Here is a 24,912-nt window from a genome sequence, read left to right on the forward strand (position 1 = left end):
GCTGGGGAGGGGTGGGGTTACCTGAGCAAGTTCTGAAGGGTAAGTAAAAGTCAGCCAGGTGGAGAAGCAGGGAAGAGCATTCGAGGCAGGGTAGCCTATGAGCAAAGGCACTGGCATGGGGAAGACCACTGTCTTGCAGCTTAGTATTGGCTAAGCATCACTTGACAAGGAAGAGGTCTAGGAGATAGGACAAATCCAGCTCATGCAGAGCCCTGGGGGCTGCACTGGGAGGTCTGGAGACGATGTGCAATATTGGTGAGGACAGAGGAGGAAAAGGGGTCCAAGGCAGGGAGGCCAGTGAAGAAGGAGTGGCAGATACCAGAGGAGAGACGTGATGGCAGCCTGATTTTAGAGCATGGTGCCTGCGAGGGAAGACTTTGGTACTTAGCCCCACAGAAGGGTAGAGCCCTGAGACAAAGCAGTGAGGACAGAAGGGAGCCATTGGAGGACTTAAAATAGCAGAGCGGAACATTCTTCGCACGATAAGCTTCCTCACGCTGAGGAAGATGGTTCTGTGCACCACGGAGAACCAAAACATCAGAGGAGCAGAGTTAAGAAGCAAAAACATTTTGGTCATGCCAAGACTTTTATTTTTATTTTTAAGGTGTTTATTTTTTATTTTTTTAATGTTTAGTTATTTTTGAGAGACAGAGCATGAGCAAGGGAAGGGCACAGAGAGAGAAACAGAACTTGAAGCGGGCTCCAGGCTCGGAGCTGTCAGCACAGAGCCCGATGCGGGGCTCAAACTCACGAACCGCGAGATCATGACCTGAGCTGAAGCTGGACACCCAACCCAATGAGCCACCCAGGCACCCTAAAGTGTTTATTTGTTGGGGGGGGGGAGAGAGAGAGAGAGAGACAGCCGGAGCAGGGGAGAGATGGAGAGAGAGGGAGACACAGAATCTGAAGCAGGCTCCAGACTCCAAGCTGTCAGCACAGAGCCCAACTAGGGGCTCGAACCCATGAACCATGGGATTGTGACCTGAGCCAAAGTCAGCAGCTTAACCAACTGAGCCACCCAGGTGCCCCTGGTCATGCCAAAACTTTTAAACATCAAGCCTCCAGCTAAACAGCTCCTGCTTTTCAGTTCATCGAGTGATGCCTGAGGTGACCGAGGGTTTAGAGACAATGCACTGAACTGGGAATCCAGAAACCCCATTTCTGTCTTGGGTCTGCCTCCAACTTGCATTCGATACCTCTCCTCTCTGGATCTCATTTGCAGAAGGAGGGTTTAGAGCTTTCCCCAATGGTCTTCTCACTTCCAAAATTCTCAGTCTAGATTCTGACTCAGATCAGAACAATGATGCCCAAGGCTGAGCTGCGGACACCAGGAGTGGGGGGTTCTGGTCCCCAAACGCCAACTAGAATGCAAATTCTTTGAAAGCGAAGGCCAAATCTTAAAATTTTGGCACCTTTCCTTGGCCCCCATTCACCTTGTACACAGTCCATGTCCAATAAGGATGTCAGGAAGGAAGGAATTGAATGAAGTGTATTCAGAAGGAGGCAGGATACATAAAAATGGGATCGGCAAGCAGGGAAGAGATTTAGATTAGGCAAATACTCACTGACAGCCAATTTGGGAATCATGAAAAATGATGCCTGAAAATGCTGGTTTCTAATTCCAGAGATCGATAAGAAGAGAAATGACCTTCAACAGATCAAATAATCAACATAACCCTTTTTTTTTTAAACTCACTGAATCAACTAGCCATTTTCTTTAATTGATGATCAAAAATAATATTATATTCCTATCATGTGCCCAAGAACGGGAAGGGGTGAGGGGAGACACGTGGCAAGTGTGATATGGTGAATGCCTTCAAGGAATTTCATTTCTAGAGAGGAGTTTAGCCCAAATTCTGAAACCCTTTTGCACAGAGGTGCTGTCTTTTTTGCATCTCAATCCCCACTCATCCCCTTCTCATCTGTGTACACACACAGATGTGTGTGTGTGTGTGTGTGTGTGTGTGTGTGCATACGCACGCATTTGCGTGTACCCTACACCGATGAGAGAGCTTGCTTCCCCGAATGTGGCCCTGGCAATCAGCAATACTGTGATCAGACTGCCAGGGCCAATCCTTCCTCTTCACAAAGCAGTTTTGAATCTCCCAATTTCCAGCCATGGTTAGCTTTTGCACGACTTCTTCAAATACTTCCACACCATTTCTTTGTTTTTTTTGGCTTTCATGACAAGTCAGATGAGATAATATTATCTCAAAGAACAGGTGAGGAGGACAGACCCAGGCCTCCAGTCTGCCCCATCTGGGTAACCTCACACAAAGTCGCTGAACCTCTCCGTACTTTCCTTACTGCGAGATCCGGCTGCCGCTGCTACTAATACCTGCCTCACAGGATTGGTTACAGACATTGAAGGGGCTCAGTCAGTTAAGCGTCCAACTTTAGCTCAGGTCATGATCTCGTGGTTCATGAGTTCGAGTCCCGCGTTGGGCTCTGTGCTGACGGCTCGGAGCCTGGAGCCTGCTTCGGATTCTGTGTCTCCCTCTCTGCCCCTCCCCTGCTCATACTCTGTCTCTCTGTCTCAAAAATAAATAAACATTAAAATTAAAAAAAAAAGACATTGAAGAATCCAGGAACTGCAAAGCCTTTTTTTTTTTTTTTTTTTTTTTTTTTAGTTAGCAGCACATGGCAATTGTTCCTGTTCTAGCTGCAGTGACAATGGTCATGGTGGGGGTCATGATGGTGCTGATGGTTCTCCCTTAGCTAATAGAACAGAGTGGTTAACTATTCTCCCTATATACACAGCCAGCTGCTAGGAGAGTGAGAATTAGAACCCGGCTTTTTAACGGGCATTAATGGGGGTGCCTGGGTGGCTCAGTCGGTTGAGTGTCCGACTGACCCTTGGTTTCGGTTCAGGTCATGATCTCATGGTTTCCTGAGTTTAAGCCCCGGGTGGGATCCTGCTGCCAGCCCAGAGCCTGCTTGGGATCCTCTCTCTCCCACTCTGTCTGCCCCTCCCCCACTGGCACTGTATCTATCTTTCTCTCTCAAAATAAATAAATAAACTTAAAAAAAATACTTTAATTGACATTAATGTACGTCCCACTCCTGCCTAAATCCATAGGTCTGATGTGAGTTCACTGTTTACCAGCCGTCTTCCCCTGAAACACCCACCGGGTTGTGAGTGGGTTCCTTAGATGCTTCTATCTTTTTCCTCCTCTTCCCCTTCCTCCTCCTTCGTTTCTCTTTTCCTGAAGATCTCAGAGATTAAGTAAAGGAGGAATCCAGAAAAGAAAACCACTTAAAATAATTAGGAGGTTTCTGCATGTAATTTCTTATTTAGCAGAGCAGAGGTTAATTCCCTGGCCCTTTAGCTTAATAAATTTCATTACTTACACGAAGACCAAGTGTTTTTCCCACCACCACTATGGGCAGCCGATTCACGGACTCTCACGAATTACTGCATAATGCAATTTACCAAATCCCAAAATAATTGCGGTCTAATTACGCTGTTCTTGCCGCCACCCTCAAAGAAAAGAACCTCCCAAGCTCACCATTTGAACCAAGTGCCACCTCCCAGAAGCTTTGTGGGACTTAGAGCCAAACCACCACCCTGGCTGTGTGCACAGCAGGAAGGCTGTAACAGCAATCATTCACGGCTTTGATGGTGATGATGATGATGAAAACAATCATTGTTACCATTTTCCCGAACATCTCCAAGGTGCCAGGCACCATGCTAAGTGCCCGTCGTATATGGTTTCAACAATGTCCTAAGATGGGTATTCATTTAGCCCAGTTTTACAGATGAAAAAAAGTGCATCTGGAAGAGGGAGAAATTACTCACCCAAAGTCACAGACACCAAGGGATCAGGAGATGCTAACTAGTTAAAACCAGAACAGACCATTTCCAAAACCAGCACATTTTCCTCATGCTAGATCAACCTGGATCAAACCACCTGGGTTTAAATTCCAGCCCCACCACTTACTAAGCTATGGTTAGACTGCCTGACCTCTTTGAGCCTTGGTTTGCTCATCAGCAAAATGAGGACAACTACCTGCCTCCTGGGGATATTGTGAGGATTCAAGGAGATCATGTACATGGGAGTCCCTAGTTCAGCAACTTGCTCAAGCCCTTACTATGCACACCTTTCCACCTCCTGCAAAGGTACCAGCTTCCCTTCAACTACAGATGCTCCCCTGACTCCCAGCTCTCACTCTTTCAGGCTCAGACCCTCCTGTATCTATTTCCTGACACCCTCAATGGAGACTCTCCAAGACCTACTTCTCTTGGCAGAATTTCATGCTTCCAAGTTTTCTTGTCTGTTTCCCACTATCCAAACTAACCTCCTGCCAATAGCTTTCCTTAGTCCCTGGCCAGCAATTTAGCCAAGGATGATGGCACATTAAAGGTGAGAATCATGACAGTTCAGTCGAGGAAAAAAGAGAGACAAAGAGAGAGACTCAGCTGGGACTCCATGCTGCTGCATGGTAAACAGAGCTGGAGATTACCAGGACTTGACCAAGGTAAAGGCTTAGCTCCCTCCAATAAAAGAGGTTTCCGTTCTGGAGGAAGAATAGGCATGGTGGCTTCATGGTCATGTAGGACCCAGGTTCCTTCTATCTTTCAATCCACTATCCTTAGCATTTGCTTCCATCTGCAAGGTTTCCTCATGCTCACACAGTGGCTGCTGGTGCTGCAACCATTACAGCTAAGTCTCAGGCAGCAGGAAGGAAGAAGGGGGAAAAAGGCCAAAGGGCACATGCCCCCAGCTGTATTAACATCCTTCAAAGAGTTTTCCCAGAAGCCTCTCCCAATGACTTCCACTTGTATCTCACTGGCCTGTCCTATCTGCAAGGGCAACTGGAAAGCACAGTTTTGTGTGTTGTCTTGTTTTGTTGGTGTTTTTATCGAGGCATTTGGAAGCCCAAGAGAATGTGGTCTGTTACTAAGGAAGGTGGGGAAATGGATATTTGGTAGGTAACTGGCACTTTCTGCCATTAGGAGGAAGGAAGGGAGGTAGGGAAGGAAAACCAACAAGTGTTGATTGCCCACGCTCTCTCTCCCAGGCACGGTCTTTAAGGAGCCCATAGTCAAATAGGAAAAGCAGACCAAAAAATAGACAATTGCCATAGAGTGCGATAAGTGCAATAATGAGAAGCACATAAGCACAAGAAGCCAGGGGGAGGGGCACGGAGGAGGTACTTGAACTAGCCTGGAGTTAGGAGAGTGGGGGAGTGTGAGATCGAATGGTCAACACTGGACAATTCTTCCCAAGTCTTGAAGGACAAATAGAAATCAGCCAAGTGAAGAAGCAGCAAAGGGCACTGCAGGAGGAAGCAAAATCATGTGTAATGTTCAGGGGTAGGGAGAGGCAAAGAAATGACTGGTTAAGTGGTTAAAGACTAGCAGGCAGGAAACTTTTCCCTTCTTCCCTTCTAGGTTCTTGTAATAGGTCAACTTATAAAATATCAGAAAGCTTATTGTATATAAGTTCGGCTTAAACTCACCTTTCATGAGTAATAGAGATAAAAGCTTATGTAGTTCCCTATTAGGGTTATCGGAAATTACTAACCGCCCTATCTCGCTTCTGTGACCTCGCCTGCTTGCTAAACAGATAACTTAGGATGCAAAACGCTCCCCCACCCCTTCTACCAAGATCCGGCCTAGGCAAGACCAACATATACAAAGTCACGAACTCACTGCCCCAGGGTATCTTAGGTGTCTAACTATGATTGGTCATTTTAAACCCTCTTAGGACAAAGAACTTTAAATTGATAGGTTCCCGCCAAAACTAACGTCTGTGTGTCACAATATAACTGGCTACCATGAAATGCTGTAAATTGTAATTGGTTAACTAAATAATAACATACTCTGACTTGCTAAAATCCATACATGCTCACTGCTACCTTTGTTCGGGGCCATTCTCTGCACTTTTCTCCTTAAGATCAGGTTTGGCCCCGCCGTGAATAAAATCTTGCCTCGCTTCTGTTCAGCGTCTGGTGGTTTTTTTCCAACAGCACCCTGTTTCAGTTCTTAGGCTGGTCTAATAATTAAATTGACAACAGACAGAAAATAGGAGCAAAAACGAAAACAAAACCCAAAACAATTTAATTTTGTACATACAGGAGCCCATAGAAAAAGGAGACTCAAAGAAGTGCCCACAGCAGGCAGCTTTTGTACCTCCTAGACAGACAACACATTTGTAAAGAATCGAGAACAAAGGGTTTGGGCGAGGGGTCGCAAATTAGCAGTGAAGCAGCAAGGGTGGTTTCCACAGCCTTCTCGGCCCTGAATTCCCTCTGTCTGATGGTGAGGACGCCTCTCTTTCTCTTGGCACAGGGGGGGTACCATGCACAAGGGAGAAGGATTTCCCACTCTCAGGGGAACAAAGGGGGGTCAAAGCGTCCTCCTTGCCCTGGCTGCATCTTTAAGTCACTTTAATTTAAAATAATCAATAAGCCACCTGGCGTATTCAGGAGTGGCATGCTCTACTTCCCTTCAAGATAAAGCCCATATCTTAGAGGAGCTTGCTGTCATGGGAAAGAGTCTAGACGTGGTCCTCAGGACAGTGGAAAGCCATGGAAGGGTTTGGAGCACTCTGATGGGAATGGTGAGGTTTGCATTTTAGAAGGAGCACCGTGGCACAGGATGGGAAGGGGAAGGACCAGGAAGCTACTTAGAGTAACAGAGGCAACCAATGATGGTTTCTGGCTCAGATGGTGGCAACAGGAAGGGAGACAGTCAAGTGATGTTTAAGAAGTGGGGTTCTAACTGATCACTTCCTGATCAGTTAGTGGGTATGAAGAGGCCGAAGGGGACAAAAGTAATGTCCCCATTCTACAGGTGAAACAAGCTGTGTTTTGCTACCCTAGAGCAACTCCCGAACAGCACACTTGTGGCCAAAGGAACCCTCCACGTTATGCCTTCTTCCAACTCAAATGGCACCTGCTAGCTGCACGTGTACTGTGCCCACACTTCAGAAATGCCCCCCAAGACTCTTACGAAGGAGCCAGAGAGAATAAAGCTGCAGCATATAAAATGGCATCCCCGTGTGAGGATCAAGCCCCACAGCCACGTTTTTCTTCTGTCTGCTTTATGAGCAAAAGGAACCCACACACCGGACTTCTTTGGGGGCTGAGTCATTCTGGAAGGACAGAATCTGTCTGAACCTTTTGATCTGAGAGGTGAAATCCCGACTGGGCAATTCTCCCATTGTTGGGCATTACAATTAGCAAATGACCCGGGGATGGTAAAGAGATGTTCGGATGTGATTTAATAAGAATGTGGTTGCAATAAGCCCTCAGAATATGTTTGCCATCAATTTGCTGTATACACAATATGCTACCAGTGCAATCTTTTGTGTATGCAGTTGACCTTTATCTCTGGCAATCTTGTCCTATAAAGAAGAGTGAAATCCTCCATTGCAAATCATTAGCACTCAGGAAATGGCTTTAATTTGCATGCTGACAAAGATATTAACTTGGGTGGTGGTGGGGGGGAATAACACAACACGTCCTTTTGTCTGAAAGGCAGTTCAAAATCTGTGTTGTGACTACAGTTGACTGAAGTTCAATTACTGTAATAAATGTATTCCAAATTTCATCTCAATTGTATTTGCATTTTAATGAATGATTCTCACCTTCTTGTCAATTTGGCAGCCAGGCTAGATTTATTAAGTTATTGTATAAACAGGGCATTCTAATGCGGGAATTTAAATGCAAAATATTTGCTCGGCGCTGCGTTTGAACTGGGGCCGCGTTATTAATTTGCCCGTACAGGTTGCCTGAAAATTCAAGAATTTAAGGATGGCATTTCAGATCCCTTCTTTCCATCAGGTGTGCTCTCTCCCCCTCTGAAATCAATACGTCTGGGTGGGCTGACAAAGCAAGGCATCAGCCAGCCAGACGAAGAGGGCTCTCCAAGTCTCCAGCCTCCACAAACTGAAAAGAAACTGATTTATTTGCTATTATTTGAAAACAGTAAAATTTGTTAAGTGAAAATTTCCCGTGTAGGCAATTCCCGTCTTCAAGAGCAGGACATCCCTGAAATCGGATTGCCAGGAGTGTTTGTTCATTTTAATGTCATTCTGCCTTTCCCGTTGAAGCACTCCTGGCTTTATAGCCTCATATTTCTTGCAGGCAGAGACAGAAAATGTGAGTGAAAACCAGCTGGATGCAGAGACGTAATACCATTAAAAGTTGTTTTTTTTTTTTTTTTAAGTACATCTGGGCTGTTGGTTTTTAACAAAGTGATTTGCGGTGGTTAATCCTATGTCCACCCCCCCCATGATGGAAAGGGTGAACAAGAATTCCCTTTGCTACCCACCCCCCAGCTCTCCAGAACTCCCACAGCTTTTTGCAAGGCCCCTGTGAAAAGATCTGGGCTGCTTCTGACGCCATTCAGTCCTATTTCTCAGGTAGGGCCCTGGGGATGGAGGCAGATTCAGGTAATGGGAGCCTCCCCACAAGCAGAATGCCCTCAAAGGGGGACCATGTCTGCTACTGATGTGCTTAAAGAACTTTCTGAGATGAAGTGATGACTAGCGTGTGTCAAAGTTCTATTTGAAACCTGTAGCAACGGAAACGGGCTTCTAACACAGCCAGTTCAAAGATCTCTTTTTGGAGAATGTTTTGTTTTATTTTGTTGGCTTGTTTTTAATAGGGGAAAGGGGACAGTTAGACTAACAATGCATCTTGAACTTCAATGTGTAAATGAATCACCTGCGGGTCCTATTAAAATGCAGATTCTCATTCAGGAGGTTTGAGCGGGGACCCAAGATTCTGCCTTTCTTTCTATCTTTCTTTCTTTTTTAAGTTTATTTATTTATTTATTTTGAGAAAGAGAGAGAGGGAGAGAGAGAGAGAGAGAGAGAGAGAGAGAGCGCGGGTGGAGGGGCAGACAGAGAGGGAGAGAGAGAGAATCCCAAGCAGGCTCCACGAGGTCAGTGCGTGGAACCTGATGTGGGACTTGAACTCACAAAACTGTGAGATCATGACCTGAGCTGAAATCAAGAGTCAGACGCTCAATCAACTGAGCCACCCCGGTGCCCCAGGTGATGCTGATGCTGATGCTGCTGGTCCAAGGACCACCGCACTTGGAGCTACAAAGCATCACTCAAAAGGACGAACAGCTAAAGGTTAACAGACTTGTTACAAATCTGATGGGCCAGCTGTGTGGGTAAATCTAACACCCAGAAAGGGCTCTTCAACTCATCAGAAGATATCAGAAATTTGCTCAAATGTTTCATCAAGTATGCTAGATACTTCTCAGAAGGGGCTGTTAATTACTTTATGATCTAAGGTCTGTTCCGGACCATCTTTTCTCAGGTCTGAGGCAATTTCCTTCTTAATACCATATTTTATCATATCGAAGAGGAGCATTTTTTTTTTTCACATTTTAACATCTCTGAGCTGGAGATGTAATGTACAATTATATCTTAATTTAATTGGCCTGGGTTTCTCTTTGTGGTTCAAAAATAATAGTGCGTCTTATAATAGATAATGTATCGGTCAGCTATTTTCACCATAATGCTATGTAACGAGCTTCCCCAAACTCAGCAATTTTCAGTAAGTATTTCTTCCTTGTTCACGTGTCTGTAGGTTAACTGGGGTTTGGCCAATCTCGGCTGAGATTAGCTGAGTTCAGTTCTGTTCCCCATGCCTTTCTCATTCTTCTGGGTTCAGCAAAATAGTGGGTTTTGTTATTGTCATGGGGCCAACTGAACAAGCTTATTTCGAGCTTCTGCTCAAGTCATATCTGCTAACTTCCATAGGCCAAGGAAGTTACATGAAAGCCAAAAGCCAGGGGGCTGGGAAGTACACTCCACCCTTGAATACAGGGAATGGGGGAATGTGAGCACTGACTTTATCTACTACAGGTGGTATCTTGGATTGGGTAAAACATGGTCTAAAGGGGGAAAAGGTAAGCCACCAGTTTCTAGTCTGCAGGCCTAGAGGTGAACCCTACACAACATACAGCCTGGAGATATGCAAAGTCAAAGCTTTTTTTTTTTTTTTTAAGTTTATTTTATTTTTGAGAGATACAGAGACAGCATGAGTGGGGGAGGGGCAGAGAGAGAGAGAGAAAGAGAGAGACACGGAATCCCAAGCAGGCTCCACGCTGCCAGCACAGAGCCCAACACGGGACTCAAACCCATGAAACCACGAGATCATGACCTGAGCCGAAACCAAGAGTCAGACACTTAACCAACTAAGCCACTGAATCAAAGCTTTACAAGCTTCCAGTTGAATGTGATTCACCTTGCAGCATGCAGGTGGAGAGGGAGAAATTCTGGAACCAGCCCTCCTGGCTTACGATGACTGCTCTGCCACTTTCCGGCTGTTATGGACCCTCATCATTTACTTACCCCTTTCCTTGTTTTCTCACCTGTAAATTACACTAACCTCTCAGGACGGTGAGCGAGTTGGCAATAATAATTATAGCTCTCACTCACGGAGTCCTGTGTGGTAGGCACCATAGTAAGCTCTTTAGGTCCACTATTTCATTTAATCCTGCCAAGAGCCCTCCGAGGCAAGAGCTAATATTTTCCCCATTTGAAAATGAAGAGGCTAAAGTTCAGAGAGGTTTAAAACCTGCCTGAGAGAGAGGCAAAGGTCCCATGCAGAGGCTGTTCCGTGCAAGCCTCACCATGTATTTACTGCTCCTCAAGTCTGAAGGGGCCTGGGAGAAACCTGGGCTTCCTGACTTCTGTCCCTTTGGTCTGAGCTAAGTCCTGCTGAGAACACTGTTCCCGAAGTGAGCAATCTCCATTCATGGGATCACACACAGACTCCCGTACAGAGAACATATGTCCCTTAAAAATAAAAACCCATCCCCATGCACTGGATAAGAATATGTCACACTGGGTAGAGGAAACTTTCCATTTTATAATCGGCTGCTTCCTCCGCTTGCCTGATGCAGTTAATTATTTTACTCCCCATCGTTCCTCTTGCGATGTTAGCCAGGGGAGTTTTACAGCATGGAAAGCAGTGAACAGGAGGCCCCGGGTGAGTGGATTTAAAGGCGAATACTGCTCTTCCCTGCAAACAGCTCCCTTCACACAAATAGCCTGGTAATCAGCAATAATGATGGAGAAAATGTAGGGAACATACAAGGGAATTAAATGGGAATTTGCTGAAATATTAAGCATTTTTAAATGGGCCTCCACGGTACCATGGGAGTGCTTCGCAGCTCAATGAATGAACATCTTGTAGCCTGAAATTCCTAGAATAGACTGGTGTGTCTGACATGAGGGCCCAGACCTGCCCCACCCCCCACCCCCCACCAGCTCTGCTCATCTCTCACCCAGGTCTTTCCAGAAGATCTAGCAGCTGGGAGTCTGGCTGCCTTGGATGAAAAGGGGTGGTAATTCCAACAGAAAACTTGATTCCTCAAATTGGCCAAGCTGGGTTTCCCTTTCCCCTTCTGTGAGTTATTCAGGCATTCATCACTATCGGCACTTAGGGTCTTGTTACAGAGATGGCTTTACACAGCATGTCCTCCCTGTACAGATCCTTGAGAAAAATCGCTTCCTAGTTTCAGCACCAGGAATAAGTAGGCATCCCCTGAACAGCTTTTTAAAAATCGTACGGTCGTTGGGAATCACATGAGGGATTGTATTTCCCTTTTTGCGTTAGCCACTAGGATGCTCAGGGCCAAATCGTGCACTAGATCATGTGGTGCAGGTTTGGTTTTTAAATTTTTTTTTAAAAATTTATTTTTGACAGAAAGACAGACAGAGTGAGGGTGGGGGAGAGGGAGACACAGAACCCAAAGCAGGCTCCAAGCTCTGAGCTGTCAGCACAGAGCCCGATGCGGGGCTTGAACTCGCGAACGGTGAGATCATGACCTGAGCCGAAGTCAGATGCTTAACCAACTGAACCATCCAGGCACCCCAATGTGGTACAGGTTTTGACACCTGTCTTATCTGATTTTTTGCCTTCTTGCTTTTCCTGCCTTTATCCCTTTTTTTGTTTTGTTTTGAATTTTCTGTCTCTAATACTTTTTTGGAATAAGGGCATAAAGGAGTCAAACAAATCTCTCACCAACCTCTTAATTACAATAAAAAAATGCATAACTAAGACTCAGAGGTGAAGACTGTGAATCCTCCGAGGATGCGTTCACCTTTGCAATGCCAGTGCCCCAAACAGAACTTAACACGTTATAATCAGTGCCTGATGCAGAGTCTGACACTTAACAGGTGTCCAGCCTAAGGCATGCCACATAATGTTCAAGCCCTTTTTCTTTACTGTGGCATGGACCATCAATCTGCCACTTTTTATAAATTAATTTAAGAAGGACGTTGTTAACCCTCATGGACAAAGACAACACAGTGAGGCTGGCTGTCCCATGCGTGCCAGCCTAGATATCTGATCACACTATGTAACAGTTTGCTGGCATTGCCATAACAAAGCACCACCAGCCGGGTGGCTCAGCCACAGAGATGTGTTGTCTCACACTTCTGGAGCCTGGAAGTCCAAGATCAGTGTGTCAGCGGGGTTGGTTCCTTCTGAGGCCTGTGAGGGGGACTCTGTTCTATGCCTCCACCCAGCTACTCATGGTTTGCAAGCCATGTTTGGTGCTCCTTCCTGTGGGAACATCACCCTGATCTCTGCCTTCATCTTCATATGGCTTCATATTCTCCCCATGTGCTTGCCTGTGTCCAAATTTCCCCCTTTTTAAAAAAAATGTTTATTTGAGAGAGAGAGAGAGAGAGAGAGAGCATGCACGTGCATGAGTGGGGGAGGGGCAGAGAGAGAGAGGGGGAGAGAGAGAATCCCTAGCAGGCTCCACGATGTCAGCACAGAGCCCAACGCAGGGCTCGGTCCCATGAACCGTGAGATCGCGACCTGAGCCAAAATCAAGAGTCAGATGCTTAACCGACTGAGCCCCCCAGGTGGCCCCAAATTTCCCCTTTTTATAAGGACAGCAGTCATCTTGGATGAGGGGCCCACCCTACTGCAGCATGACCTCATCTTAACTAATTGCATCAGCAGTGACCTTATAAGGTCACTTTCTGAGATACTGGGAGTTAAGGCTTGAGCCTGTGAATTGTGGGAAAACACAATTCAATCCATAATACATACCTTTCAGGATCTAGTTGGTTACAGGTTCTTCAGAGGAAGACAGAGGCTTTTGTCCCATCAGACTGAAATCAGAGCCCAAAGCCCACCAAAGTGGCCAGGTCTGTCCCGTGTCAGTGGGACCACCTCCACTGTTGTACACAGTAAACACACATGATGAGTCTTCTCCATGCCCGTCCCCACTCCCTGCCCCTAAAGACCATGGTGTGTCCTGGGACAGACAGCTTTCAGTGACAACCTTTCACTCCCTAAAGGAATCTAGAGGACACCAAGGGAGGTTTCATAGCTCAAGGGGCGCTGTGACACCTGCCAGTCAATGACAATCCTCTCAAGTCAGTCAAGGACCCAGTGGCCCACAGATTCTCTAAAGTCAATGAAAGTGATTTCCAGGGAAGGCAGGTGAGACTTTCTAACGGAAACATCCTGACATTCTATAAAGCAGCACACTGGACCGCTGGACTTCACCCATTCAATCCACTGGGTTGAGACCCAGTGACAACAGCAGTACCTACAACACGGAGCTACTGTGAGGATAAATCAATTAATTCATGCATCCAGAAGTGAGGGGGTTGGGAGGGTGCGGCTGAGTTCTACCACAGACGTGAAAGCACATCACTGCCTAGTTCCATACAAAGGCCTCTTATCTGCATGATTTATTACGTACTTAAGTCTTCCTGAAGTCCAATGGCAGAAAGGGGCCTCTACAGCTCTGTTACTGCACAAGAGGATGTTAGATTGAGTGATTAGCAATGAGCTTCTTAATTAAAATGGTAAAATCTACTGCCTCCTGGAGTAGCACCCAGGAACAAGGCTGTGGGGAGGCAACAGGTGCCCAGAGCAGCAGTTTCTTCCTCCCCCCCCCCCTTTCCTTCCTTCTCTCCTTCTTCCCCACCCCCCTTTCCTTCCTTCCTTTTTTTAGAGCAAGACCATTCTGCCATAAATCTTAAAGAGAACACCAATATCTAAAGCAAATACAGGGGCGCCTGGGTGGCTTAGTCGGTTAAGCGTCCGACTTCAGCTCAGGTCGTTATCTCAAGGTCCGTGAGTTCGAGCCCCACACTAGGCTCCGTGCTGCCAGCTCAGAGCCTGGAGCCTGCTTTGGAGCTTGTGTCTTCCTCTCTCTCTCTGCTCCTTCCACCCCCCCCCCAAAATAAATTAAAAAAAAATTTTTTTTAACTTAAAGCAAATACAATATACCAGTAGCACACATGGATGGTGCAATATCACATTTTATCCAATGAAAATTAAACTTTCTTAATCTAACTGGACTTGCCCAGGGCCTTTGCATATGCTATATTCCCTTTACTTGAAACACTCTTCCCCCAGAAACTGGCATGACACCTTCTCAGCAAAACCTTTCGTGGATCAAACCTCCCCACCCCTGGCAGTCACTCTCCTCATGCCCCCACTTTATGTTCCTCCACAGCACTTAGCATACTGCCTACAGTTTACTTCGTTGTGCTTGTCTGTCTCCACTCCCCCTGGAATATGAGCTTCATGAGGGCAGGAATTTTGTGGCTCTTTTGTTTGCTGCTGTTATCTCAGCACCTAGAATAGAGCCTGGAAGGCACCCGGCAAAGCACTCGATACATTTTTGTCGAATGGTTGATAATGATGCAGCGAGTTGGGTGTGAATGAATGCAATAAGGAATCTGACTCCATTTTTGACGTGTGACAAGTTGATAGCTTTCAAGCGCCCCCCACTTCTTGCTCTTCTGTCCACGTCTGGGCAAGCTAATGAGAAAGTCCAGGTGCCGGAGGGAAGCTCAAACCACAGACCAGGGACCGCTCACCCCAGCCCCACTCCCTGACCATGACAGAACCCTAAGCAGTCAACCTTCCATGATTTCAGACCTGTTTGGGTGCCTTTCCTGCTCTGCCCAGAAAGCCTCATCACATAAGTATTAAGTCGCTTCAACACAGTTTTGGTGCATCTGTGGGGTCAGTTTCAACCTCCGAACCAAATTTTGCGCGAGGGGTCTCTGAGAAGTAACACAACAGCAGTTGCTGTCACATGAGCCTCAGTCCCTAGGTCAGCTCTGCATTTGTTGTTTGTGCTACAGCAAGAAAACCGTCATTTGTGAAATTAAGGGGTTGCCAATGGTAACCGTTTTCTCTTCACCGGGTAATCTTGCAACCTGAGGACACTCTTTGATGAGTGGATTCAGAGAAGCTCGAAAGCAAAACAGAAGCACTCTGTTGTTTCAAACACGAATTCCACATCCTATCAACCAGCTCGCATTCCTATACTTAAAAATAAAAGCCAGGTGGGGCAGACGTCTGGGTGGCTCAGTCGGTTAAGCATTCATCTCAAGTCGGGACCTCACCGTTCATGAGTTCAAAGCCCCGCATCGGGCTCTCTGTTGTCAGCACGGAGCCTGCTTCGGATCCCCTGTCCCCCTCTCTCTGCCCCTCCCCTGCTTGCTCACTCTCTCAAAAGTAAACAAACATTAAAAAGTATTTTTTAAAGTAAGTAAATAAATAAAAGCCTGGCAAAAGCACCTAGAACTGACAATTCAGGGCCAAATTTATCTGTAATGTGGTTTCACTTTGGGAAATTTTGTCTAAGAGGAAACTGAGAGATCATTTTGCTGTGACAAGAATATGAACTGGGCAGATAATGCCCGATCCCTGCCTGCAATCGGCTGGCTGGGTTGGACATGTGACATGTAGTGTAGACACTCAGAAGAGTTGACAGGAGCTAAGAAGCAGGGTCTAAGTTCAGAAGAAGATCACTGATGACCTGACACTGACATATTTATAAGAAACTCAAATACCATTATTTCGTCTCAGCTGCCATTGAAGCTAAGACACATCACTTAAAACAGAGTGAAATAAAAACACTGTCAATTAAATTAAGACAATGCCTGCTTATCCTTTAGAATTTTTATTTCCTAAAAATAAAAATTTTTACAAGCTCTTCTTAACTGTCCTAGACAATTTTTTATAGATCACTCTCTGTTTGCATAAAAGGGGAAACTATAAGAGAAAATACATTGCCTAAGGTTTTCGTCAAACGTCTTCACATTTAGAGCTCAGCTCTTCTGAATCACACGGTTCCACTCCGAGTCAACCATTCTGGATGCAGCATTTCTTAAAAGGATGCTTTGCTATTGTCTCCAAGAGTCTCTTCCTAGCTGCCGACCCCTAGTCTGCAAATTTTGATATTGGCACTGTCTTGATTATAAGGAAATGTCAAGAAAGAAAAGAAAGAAAAGAAAAGAAAAGAAAAGAAAAGAAAAGAAAAGAAAAGAAAAGGAGAAGAGAAGAGAAGAGAAGAGAAGAGAAGAGAAGAGAAGAGAAGAGAAGAAAAAGGATGTTTCAGACCCCAGCTCATGATCCAGTGGTTTTGTGATCTAAAACATTCAGGGGGCTGTTGTACGATCAGGCTGTTAGGAGTAACAACCAAGTTTGAGTGTGTAGGTGATAACAAACACAATACAACTGCCATCTGGCTGGCAGTGACTGGAAGTCACACCCACAAACACGCTGAGGTGTGAAAAGTTGTGCACTGCACAACTGGTCAATGCAAGAGAAATGGCAGGAAACGCCTGTATAAATGGAATTGATCTGGTGTATATAACAGGATGTTCTGTGGGTTTTGTATTGTTATTAGCTTAGAAAACTGTTCATGAAAACTCAAACATTTGCAGATTCCTGAAGCATTTCTAGAAGTTCTGTTTCTAGCAACTCCCAGATCGGGGCTCACTTCCGTCCAGACCCCAAGGCCCTGCACCACCTGTTCCCTGCCAGTGTTGCCAGCTTTAGCTCTGGCCACTCTCCCACATTCCTTCTGTGCTCCAGCTTTTTAAAGATTCTTGTACTTTCCTAAACGGGCCATCTTCAGACTCACCTGTCCTAGTCCATTCCAGCTGCTATAACAAACTACCATAGGCTACGTGGCTTGTAAACAACAGAAATTTATTTCCCACAGTTCTGGAGGCTGGAAGTCTGAGATCAAGTGCACACATGGTCAGGTTCTGGTGAGGATCCTCTTCCGGGTTGTAGGCTGCTGGCTTCTTATTGTATCCTCACAGGGTGGGCAGTAGAGAGAGGAAGCAAGCTTTCCCGTGACTCTAATAAGGATGCTAAGAATCCCTTTCATGAGGGTCCTCCCTTATGACCTCATTTAATCCTAATTACCTCCCCCAAACCCTACCTTCTGACACTATCATGCTGGGGGTGGGGGGTAGGATTTCAACACGTAAATTTGAAGGGGACACAAATATTTAGTCCCTAACACACCTCTTTACATTTACAACTGCTATTCCATCCACTCGTATGCCATTTCCCATGTTTCCTACTGGTAAATTCCTACTTATCCCAAATGTCACTTCCTCCAGGAAGCCTTCTTAGATTTCTCTAGGTTCCTGTAGCTCTTTGCACTGGAGTGTTCAAAGTGCATGTTTCTGGGTGTGCTTCCTCTATGATACTATGAACTCTCTGGGGGCAGATGCCTTGTCTTATTGCTTTCTGTAACTTCAGTCTCCTCACAGGTGTCTAGACTAGCAGGTTTTCAGGCAATGCCCACCAGAGAAATAAATGAATGAAAAGTTATCACTGTGAGACACAATTTGAAAAATACTGGAAAAGCCCCACCTCCTGCCTCCCAGCATTTTCCCAATGGACAATACAAGAGTCCACTGCTGAAAAGAAAATGCCCTCAGTAATACCTTAACTCTTCCTAGAAAAGGAACAAGGATTAATTGGTCACATCAGAATCTAACCATGATAGCTCGCTGAGAATATTCCCATCCAAAACTGAGAGCAAGGGAAAGACAGGAGAGGGAAAGAGGTACTCAAAAAAGGAAAGGAGATGTCACTTCATCCAGAAGATGTCTCCAACTACCCCCTGGTCTGAATTCGGTGCCCTCTTCCTATAAAGCTCAGAGTCCTTCCCACCACCATCTTTCTGCATCATCACTGACTTTCCATGTACTCTTAGAGACCCAGGGTCCTGTTCATCACTGTGTCCCCAATGGTCAGCACAATCCCTAGTACACATTGGTTGTTCAACAGGGATTTTAAGAATAAAACTGAATCTCAGAACCAATCTTCATGCCTGGGGAAACATGGTGGTGGTTCAACATGGTTCAACATGCCTCACAACTTCCCAGAGAGTCAGAAGACAGGGGGACAGACCGAGAGATGTGTCCACTCCTTCCCCAGCACAGTGCTGCCGAGTTCCAACCCCAAGGTGACAAATGGCAACGTCGGGGAGTTGTGTGGACCATCAGGCGCAGAATGTCTTGGCCAGTTTCAAGACGTCTGATCAGAAACCAGTGGCTGAGTCAGCAAGAAAAGAATCATGAAGTGTCAACTTATGTCATCTAACACAACAAGCTCCCATAGACCTTATTCACTCCACTTCTGCAGCCATAGGAAAATGTGAAGCAAAGGTGAGCATTTAGGCAAATCTGAGAGAAGGCAGCCTTGGCCAAGGGGCCTGGGCCTTACAGTACTGATCTGCTACTGATTATCATGGACAAGCCCCTTTCCATGCATGAAGATATCTGATCCTGTAGGGTGCAGATTATTATGCCCATTTCATAGCACCTAACAGAGTACCTGGCACATAGTAGGTGCTCGATAAATATTCGTTGAATTGTGGAGTGAGGAAGGAACTGAGACCAGAGAGGTTAAATACTCAAGGTCAGGTCCATCTGACCCCGGAGTGCCAAATGCAAGAAGGCTCCTGCCCTGCAGGTAGGAGAGTGCCCTTCAGAGATGCTTAGTCCCAGGACAATACAGCATCATCTTAATGGTCGGTTCAACTCTGTTGATGTCTCTCCCTCCCTCTTCCCCCCACCCCCCATCTCCAGCATGTTGATTCGGTCGGTGAAGACAGGCCGCGGCTACTTTAGCATGTTGCAGGAGGAGAGTGCCTTGAAAAAGAAGCAACAGTACCTTCAGAAACTGAAAGAGGAAGAAAGACGTAAATTCCAGCCAGCCAAAAAGATCTCAGAAGTCCACTATGGTGATATTCTTTTGACGTAAGTAGATGGCGGTAGCTACAGTGTCCACAGTCCGGGGAAGGGCCACGCAGAGTGAACACCACCTGGTTGGGCTGAGGGATGGCAGCTGTCTCAGACTGGAAGCCCCATCTTGGGGTGTGGCGTCTGACTGTTTCTTTTAGTCCGCTCCAACCTACCTGTCAGCCTCACCTTCTGGTACCCAATGGAGCATCTTCTACTACAGATATCTGTCCTCACGTCTGATGCCAAGAGCTATACAAGAACTCTTGCTGGTCCCCAAATATGCCTCTTTCCCTCTCTTTACCAGGCTTGCCCTTACCACTAGGCCTTTCCCCATGCTGTTCCTTGGGCCTTAAATACCCTTCCCCACATCTTCTTCCAATTGAAGTTCTACTTATCATTAAAGCCCAGCTTAAATGCTACCCTTTCCTGATACTTCCTGGATTTAAGCCCAACCCCCTCCAGACCTCATTTGGACTCAGGGTTCCTGTAAGGTGTTTGTGTGCTGGTTCACCTTAACCCACGTCAATATCTCTATTCTAGGCCTTCAGCTGCATCCCCAAATCCTAGCTCAGTGTCTACCCAAAACAGGTGCACAAGAAATGTTTGTTGGTTTGTTGAATACAGTAGCCCCCTCCTTCCATAAAAAAAGGTCTTTCTCTGGTTGGGAGAGGACCATCAACAGACTGGCCCATTATGAAATGTCCATTCACATTGATAATAGCAACAGTGATGATGACAGTGACAACCACAACAATAATTATGAGTGTCTACTATGTGCTTTATGCATATCTTCTCATCTAAATTTCAAAACATTCCTTACATAGGTGCTATTATTACCGCCTTTTTAAAAATTTTTTTTTCAACGTTTATTTATTTTTTTGGGGACAGAGAGAGACAGAGCATGAACGGGGGAGGGGCAGAGAGAGAGGGAGACACAGAATCGGAAACAGGCTCCAGGCTCCGAGCCATCAGCCCAGAGCCTGACGCGGGGCTCGAACTCACGGACCGCGAGATCGTGACCTGGCTGAAGTTGGACGCTTAACCGACTGCGCCACCCAGGCGCCCCTTACTACCGCCTTTTTACAGGTTAGGACAAAAGTTTAGAAGTGCTCACCTAGTTCCCCCGTGACTAAGGTCATAAGTTAGAAAGCATCCTTGAGTCCCAATTTTTGAGTGACACCAAAATTCCTAGGCTGCGCCATTCTGCATGGACAGACTCCTGGGATACATAGCTTGTGCAGACTGAATGAGGCACAAATCAGGATGGAAAGGAGGTGCTGAGGCAGGCAGAAAGGAAATATGTGGTAGAAATGGACTGCCCCCGGAGCCATTGTCCTATTAGAGCAGTAGTGGTCTCAACCTTGGCTACACATTAGAATTGCCTGGGCAGTTTTTAAAATACCAATGCCCAGGGAAAGATGGCAGAGTAGGAGGACCCTAAGCTCACCACATCTCAAGGATGCAGTGAGAGAGCACAAAATAGCAATGCCCAGGGTGCTTCCCATACCAATTATGTCAGAATCTCTGGGGGTTTTACCTGGACAAAGTATTTTTTAAAGTTACCCAAAATGGGGGTGCTGGGTGGCTCAGTTGGTTGAACGCCTGGCTTTAGCTCAGATCATGATCTCACGGTTCGTGAGTTCAAGCCCCATGTTGGGCTCTGTGCTGACGGCTCAGAGCCTGGAGCCTGCTTCGGATTCTGTGTCCCCCTCTCTCTCGGCCCCTCCCCTGCTCGTGCTCTGTCTGTCTCTTTCTCTCTCAAAAATAAATGAACAGTTAAAGTTCCCCAAGATGATTCCAACGTGGAGCCGAGGTTGAGAGCCACTGTGCTAGGGCTTCAGGGACCCAAATTGCCAGGTTGCAGGCTAAAGAGCAAACGGAATCCACAGCAGATACCCCCTCTCCTCTGCAACATGTCCCAAATTATGTTCTTTGCAGTGTTAACTCAGAGAAGTACCAATATGTGCTTCTCAAAAACAAGGGTCCTATCAGTGAAATCCTACAATGTGTGACTTTTCTGCATCTGGCTTGTTTCACTTCCCAGAATGCTAATGGTCGGGGATCTCCTTAAAGCTCAAGGTTCCAGGTGATAGATACAAACCCCGAGTGCAAGACTATGAGACGCTGGTACATTTGTAGATACTCTTTCCTGAAAGTGCAGCCCTTGGGAATCCCAGCTTATTGTAAGAAGGGCCTTTTCTTTGATGCCTCATTTGTGCAGACCCTGGGCTATGGTTTCTCTCCTCCTTGCCCTGTGTGCTTTTTTTTTAAATTAAATTAAATTTTTTATTTTATTTTATTTTATTTTATTTTATTTTATTTTATTTTATTTTATTTTATTTTACTTTACTTTACTTTTACTTTACTTTACTTTTCTTTACTTTAGAGAGGGAGAAAGAGAGTGAGCAGGGGAGACAGAATCTTAGGCAGGCTCCACACTGGGCACGGAGCCCCACAGAGGGCTCCACCCCAAAACCCTAGGATCGTAAACCTGAACTGTAATCAAGAGTCCTATGCTCAACCGACTGAGCCACCCAGGCATCCCCTTGCGTGCTATTTTAGAAGGAAAAGTTAACCTTTTCTAAATTGGTAAATGTCATTAACACCAAGTTAGCACCCATGCTTGCTTACATCTCTGGCTTTCATTTTGGCTCAAAGATTCCCACTTGGTGTCAGCTCTTTGCTTTTTTCCCTTTTTTTTTTTTTGCTATTTTGTCCAATGTTCTTGATTATTTTTACCCTAAGGGTCGATCCAAATAAGCTAGCCTGCCATTTGTGCATTCATTTAGTAACTCACTTATCCATTCTAAAATGAGATAAAATATTTAAGATTTATCATCCCCATGCCATGCCTTTTAAGGAGTTGGCATCCCAAAGAGAAGTCTTTTTAAGGGGAGCAGGGAGTATTTAAGGGAGTATGTAGATACAGAGAAAGAGCAGAAGTGCTTCACCTAAGAGGCAGAATGGAGACATCCAGAAGACTCACCAAGACTGTGAGCAGAAGGGACCTTTTAGGGGACAGAAAAGAGAAAAGGCAGCCACCACTAGGAGAGAACAGAGATGTCTATAAATTTTTTTTATGTTTATTTTTTGGAAAGAGACACAGAGCATGAACAGGGAGGGGCAGAGAGAGAGGAGACACAGATGCGAAGCAGGTTCCAGGCTCTGAGCTGTCAGCACAGAGCCCAAAGCAGGGCTCGAATCCATGTGAGATCACTACCTGAGCCGAAGTTGGACACTTAACCAACTGAGCCACCCAGGACCCTCGAGAACAGAGACATCTAACGGAGATCTTCATGAGGTTCTGCCTCATAGTGTGAGACGTAAATCCATTTCTCTGTTTCCCTCCAAGATCTTCAGTGAGGAATCAATGGCCCCTTAGTGCAAGATATTCTTGGACCTTCATCTTGGCCAATTGGAAAGTAAGTTTGGTGGTGAGAAGGCTACTTTGATCCAGGCCCCCTTCTCACTGCACAACCAATCATTATATATTGAAGACCTACTACGTGCAGGGCCTCTGGGGGCATTGAGATATGAAAAGGATTAAGGGACAGTCCCTACCACATTTGGTAGGAGCACCGAAACAAAGCACCATGAGGATGCACGTGAAGGAAAAACACTCCTGCCATGTTTCCCCTTTACTGTGATGCCATGACCACACTCACAACACTTCTGACACCAGATGTGTGGGGTTTCTTCCCACACCAAGCAATTCTCCGTGACACCAGCTGGGTATCCTACCATCCAACCCAATTCTGACGCTATCTACCAGGAGGTAGCATCAGATCCCCCAGGTTAAGGGCTCGGTCCCACAAGACTGTCCCCACATCGCAAGCCCCATGCTGTCACCTGTACTTCTGACTGGCTATAAATCAGGGTTCCCATGACCCCCCTCCTCGGGTGTGATCACTTCATAGAGTGGCTCACAGAACTCAGAGAAACACTGACATTTACCAATTACTTATATAATAAAGGATGCAGGTGAACGGCCAGACGGAGAGGTAAATCAATAAAGAGGGTGAGGCCTGGAAGTGTCCCAAATCAAGAGCTTCTGTCCCCCTGGAGTTGAGGAGTGCCACCTTCCTGTTATGCGGATGTACTCACCAAGCCAGAACTTTTGGGATTTTTATGGCGGCTTCACTACGTAGTCATGATCTATCATTAACTCAATCGCCAGCCCCTCTCCCCTTTCCTGCAGGATGGGGAGTGGGGCTGAAAGTTCCAGGCTTCTAAAGGCGATAGCCTGGTCTTTCTGGCGACCAGCCCTCCTCCTGAAACTATCCAGGAGCCCACCAAGAGTTGTCTCATTAGAACAAAAGACATTCCAGGGGCGCCTGGGTGGCGCAGTCGGTTAAGCGTCCGACTTCAGCCAGGTCACGATCTTGCGGTCCGTGAGTTCGAGCCCCGCGTCAGGCTCTGGGCTGATGGCTCGGAGCCTGGAGCCTGTTTCCGATTCTGTGTCTCCCTCTCTCTCTGCCCCTCCCCCGCTCATGCTCTGTATCTCTCTGTCCCAAAAATAAATAAACGTTGAAAAAAAAAATTAAAAAAAAAAAAAAAGAACAAAAGACATTCCGACCACGCAGGAAATTCCAAAGGATTTAGAAGTTCTGTGTCAAGAACCAGAGTCTAAGACCAAATATTAGAACAAAATATCTTCCTAGTGCTACTGCCACTTAGGAAATGACAAGGATTTTAGGAGCTCTGTCCCAGAAGCCAGGGGCAGAGACCAGTAGATATGGCTTCTATTGTCTCACAGTGTCCATCCCCTCCTGGTTAGGGGGTGAAAAGAGAGACTATATAGAATCCCCAGAAGTATGATTCGTGAGCAGGATTTTTAATGCTGAATAGAAAGAGACATGGTTAGACACAGCAGTATCAGCCCACCAGAACTGCCGGTGGCCAGCATTTCTGATTAGGAAGGCCAGGGCTGAAAAAGGAAGGTGTTGATGGTGTCATCTTTTGACGAAGTCAGCAACATTATCTTCAGAGTGAAAAAAAAAAAAAAAAAGCAAGCAAGTCATGGCCTGAGCCACCCGCATCCAGCCACCCAGCGGGCTACCAATGAAGGATCCTCACGGGACAGGGGCACATGATAGACAGAAGGTTACTCAACGAGTAAGGGGGTTCTTACTCTTTCCACGAGGGTTCCAAGAGTTTAGTGCAAAGTCTGCCTTCCCTGAGCCTGATGGTGCTTAGAGTCTGGTACTCCCAGTGATACTAGCCAGCTGGCAGGCTTTCCCTGACAGAGAAGGAATGAACTCATGGCTTTTTTTTTTTTTTTTTTGAACAAGCTGCACCCAGATGAATGGGCACAGGAACAGGCACTGGGGAGGGGGGAGAGGAGTCTATTAAAGATTCTCCTGCAGCTATTTAAATAGTTCTGTTGCCACGTCTCCCTTGTTTGGATGGGGTTTTAATCCATGGTCATAGAACACAATTCTCTCTTCTCCCATCCATGTTTCAGTGTGCGAGACATGGTTTATTTAAAGTTTAATAAGTTTAAATATGCATGAGATCATCCTTCTCACAGACATCGGTCTCGCTGTGTCTTATCTGGTGGATTCTATGAGCTGCACAAGTCTGGTTATTAAAATAAAACTGGAGGCCATGACTGCAGTGTAGCCATCAAATGCAGGTGGGGAAGCAGGGGTTATAAAATAGCACTGGGATTCTCCATACCAGTACAGGGTAGTGGTTAAGAGCACAGGACTCCCTCATACGACTATTTAACTTTGGGTAAGTCACCGTACCTCTCTGAGCCTCCTTCACCCTTACGTATGGTACCAAACTCCCAGTCTGGTTATTCAGGACTGAATGAAACTGCTTAGAACAGAGCCTGGTAAAGGAGACTCCCTCAGTAACTGCTAGCTATTATTATGCAATAAGGTGACTTTGA

General features: G+C 46.0%; 1 protein-coding gene across 1 annotated transcript in view; it reads left to right on the forward strand.

The window, feature by feature from the left end:
* Window positions 1-24,912, forward strand: part of CCDC60 (coiled-coil domain containing 60) — a 162,292-nt gene that overhangs the window by 88,304 nt on the left and 49,076 nt on the right. Inside the window, exon 3 of the mRNA XM_047087939.1 lies at window positions 18,861-19,031. Within this exon, the coding sequence (XP_046943895.1) occupies window positions 18,861-19,031 (171 nt within the window). The remainder of the gene's footprint in view (window positions 1-18,860; window positions 19,032-24,912) is intronic.

Source organism: Lynx rufus, unplaced genomic scaffold (genome assembly GCF_022079265.1).
Source record: "Lynx rufus isolate CCGP_SWC_20201006 ecotype Redwood Valley unplaced genomic scaffold, mLynRuf1.p SCAF_24, whole genome shotgun sequence".
NCBI lineage: Eukaryota > Metazoa > Chordata > Mammalia > Carnivora > Felidae > Lynx > Lynx rufus.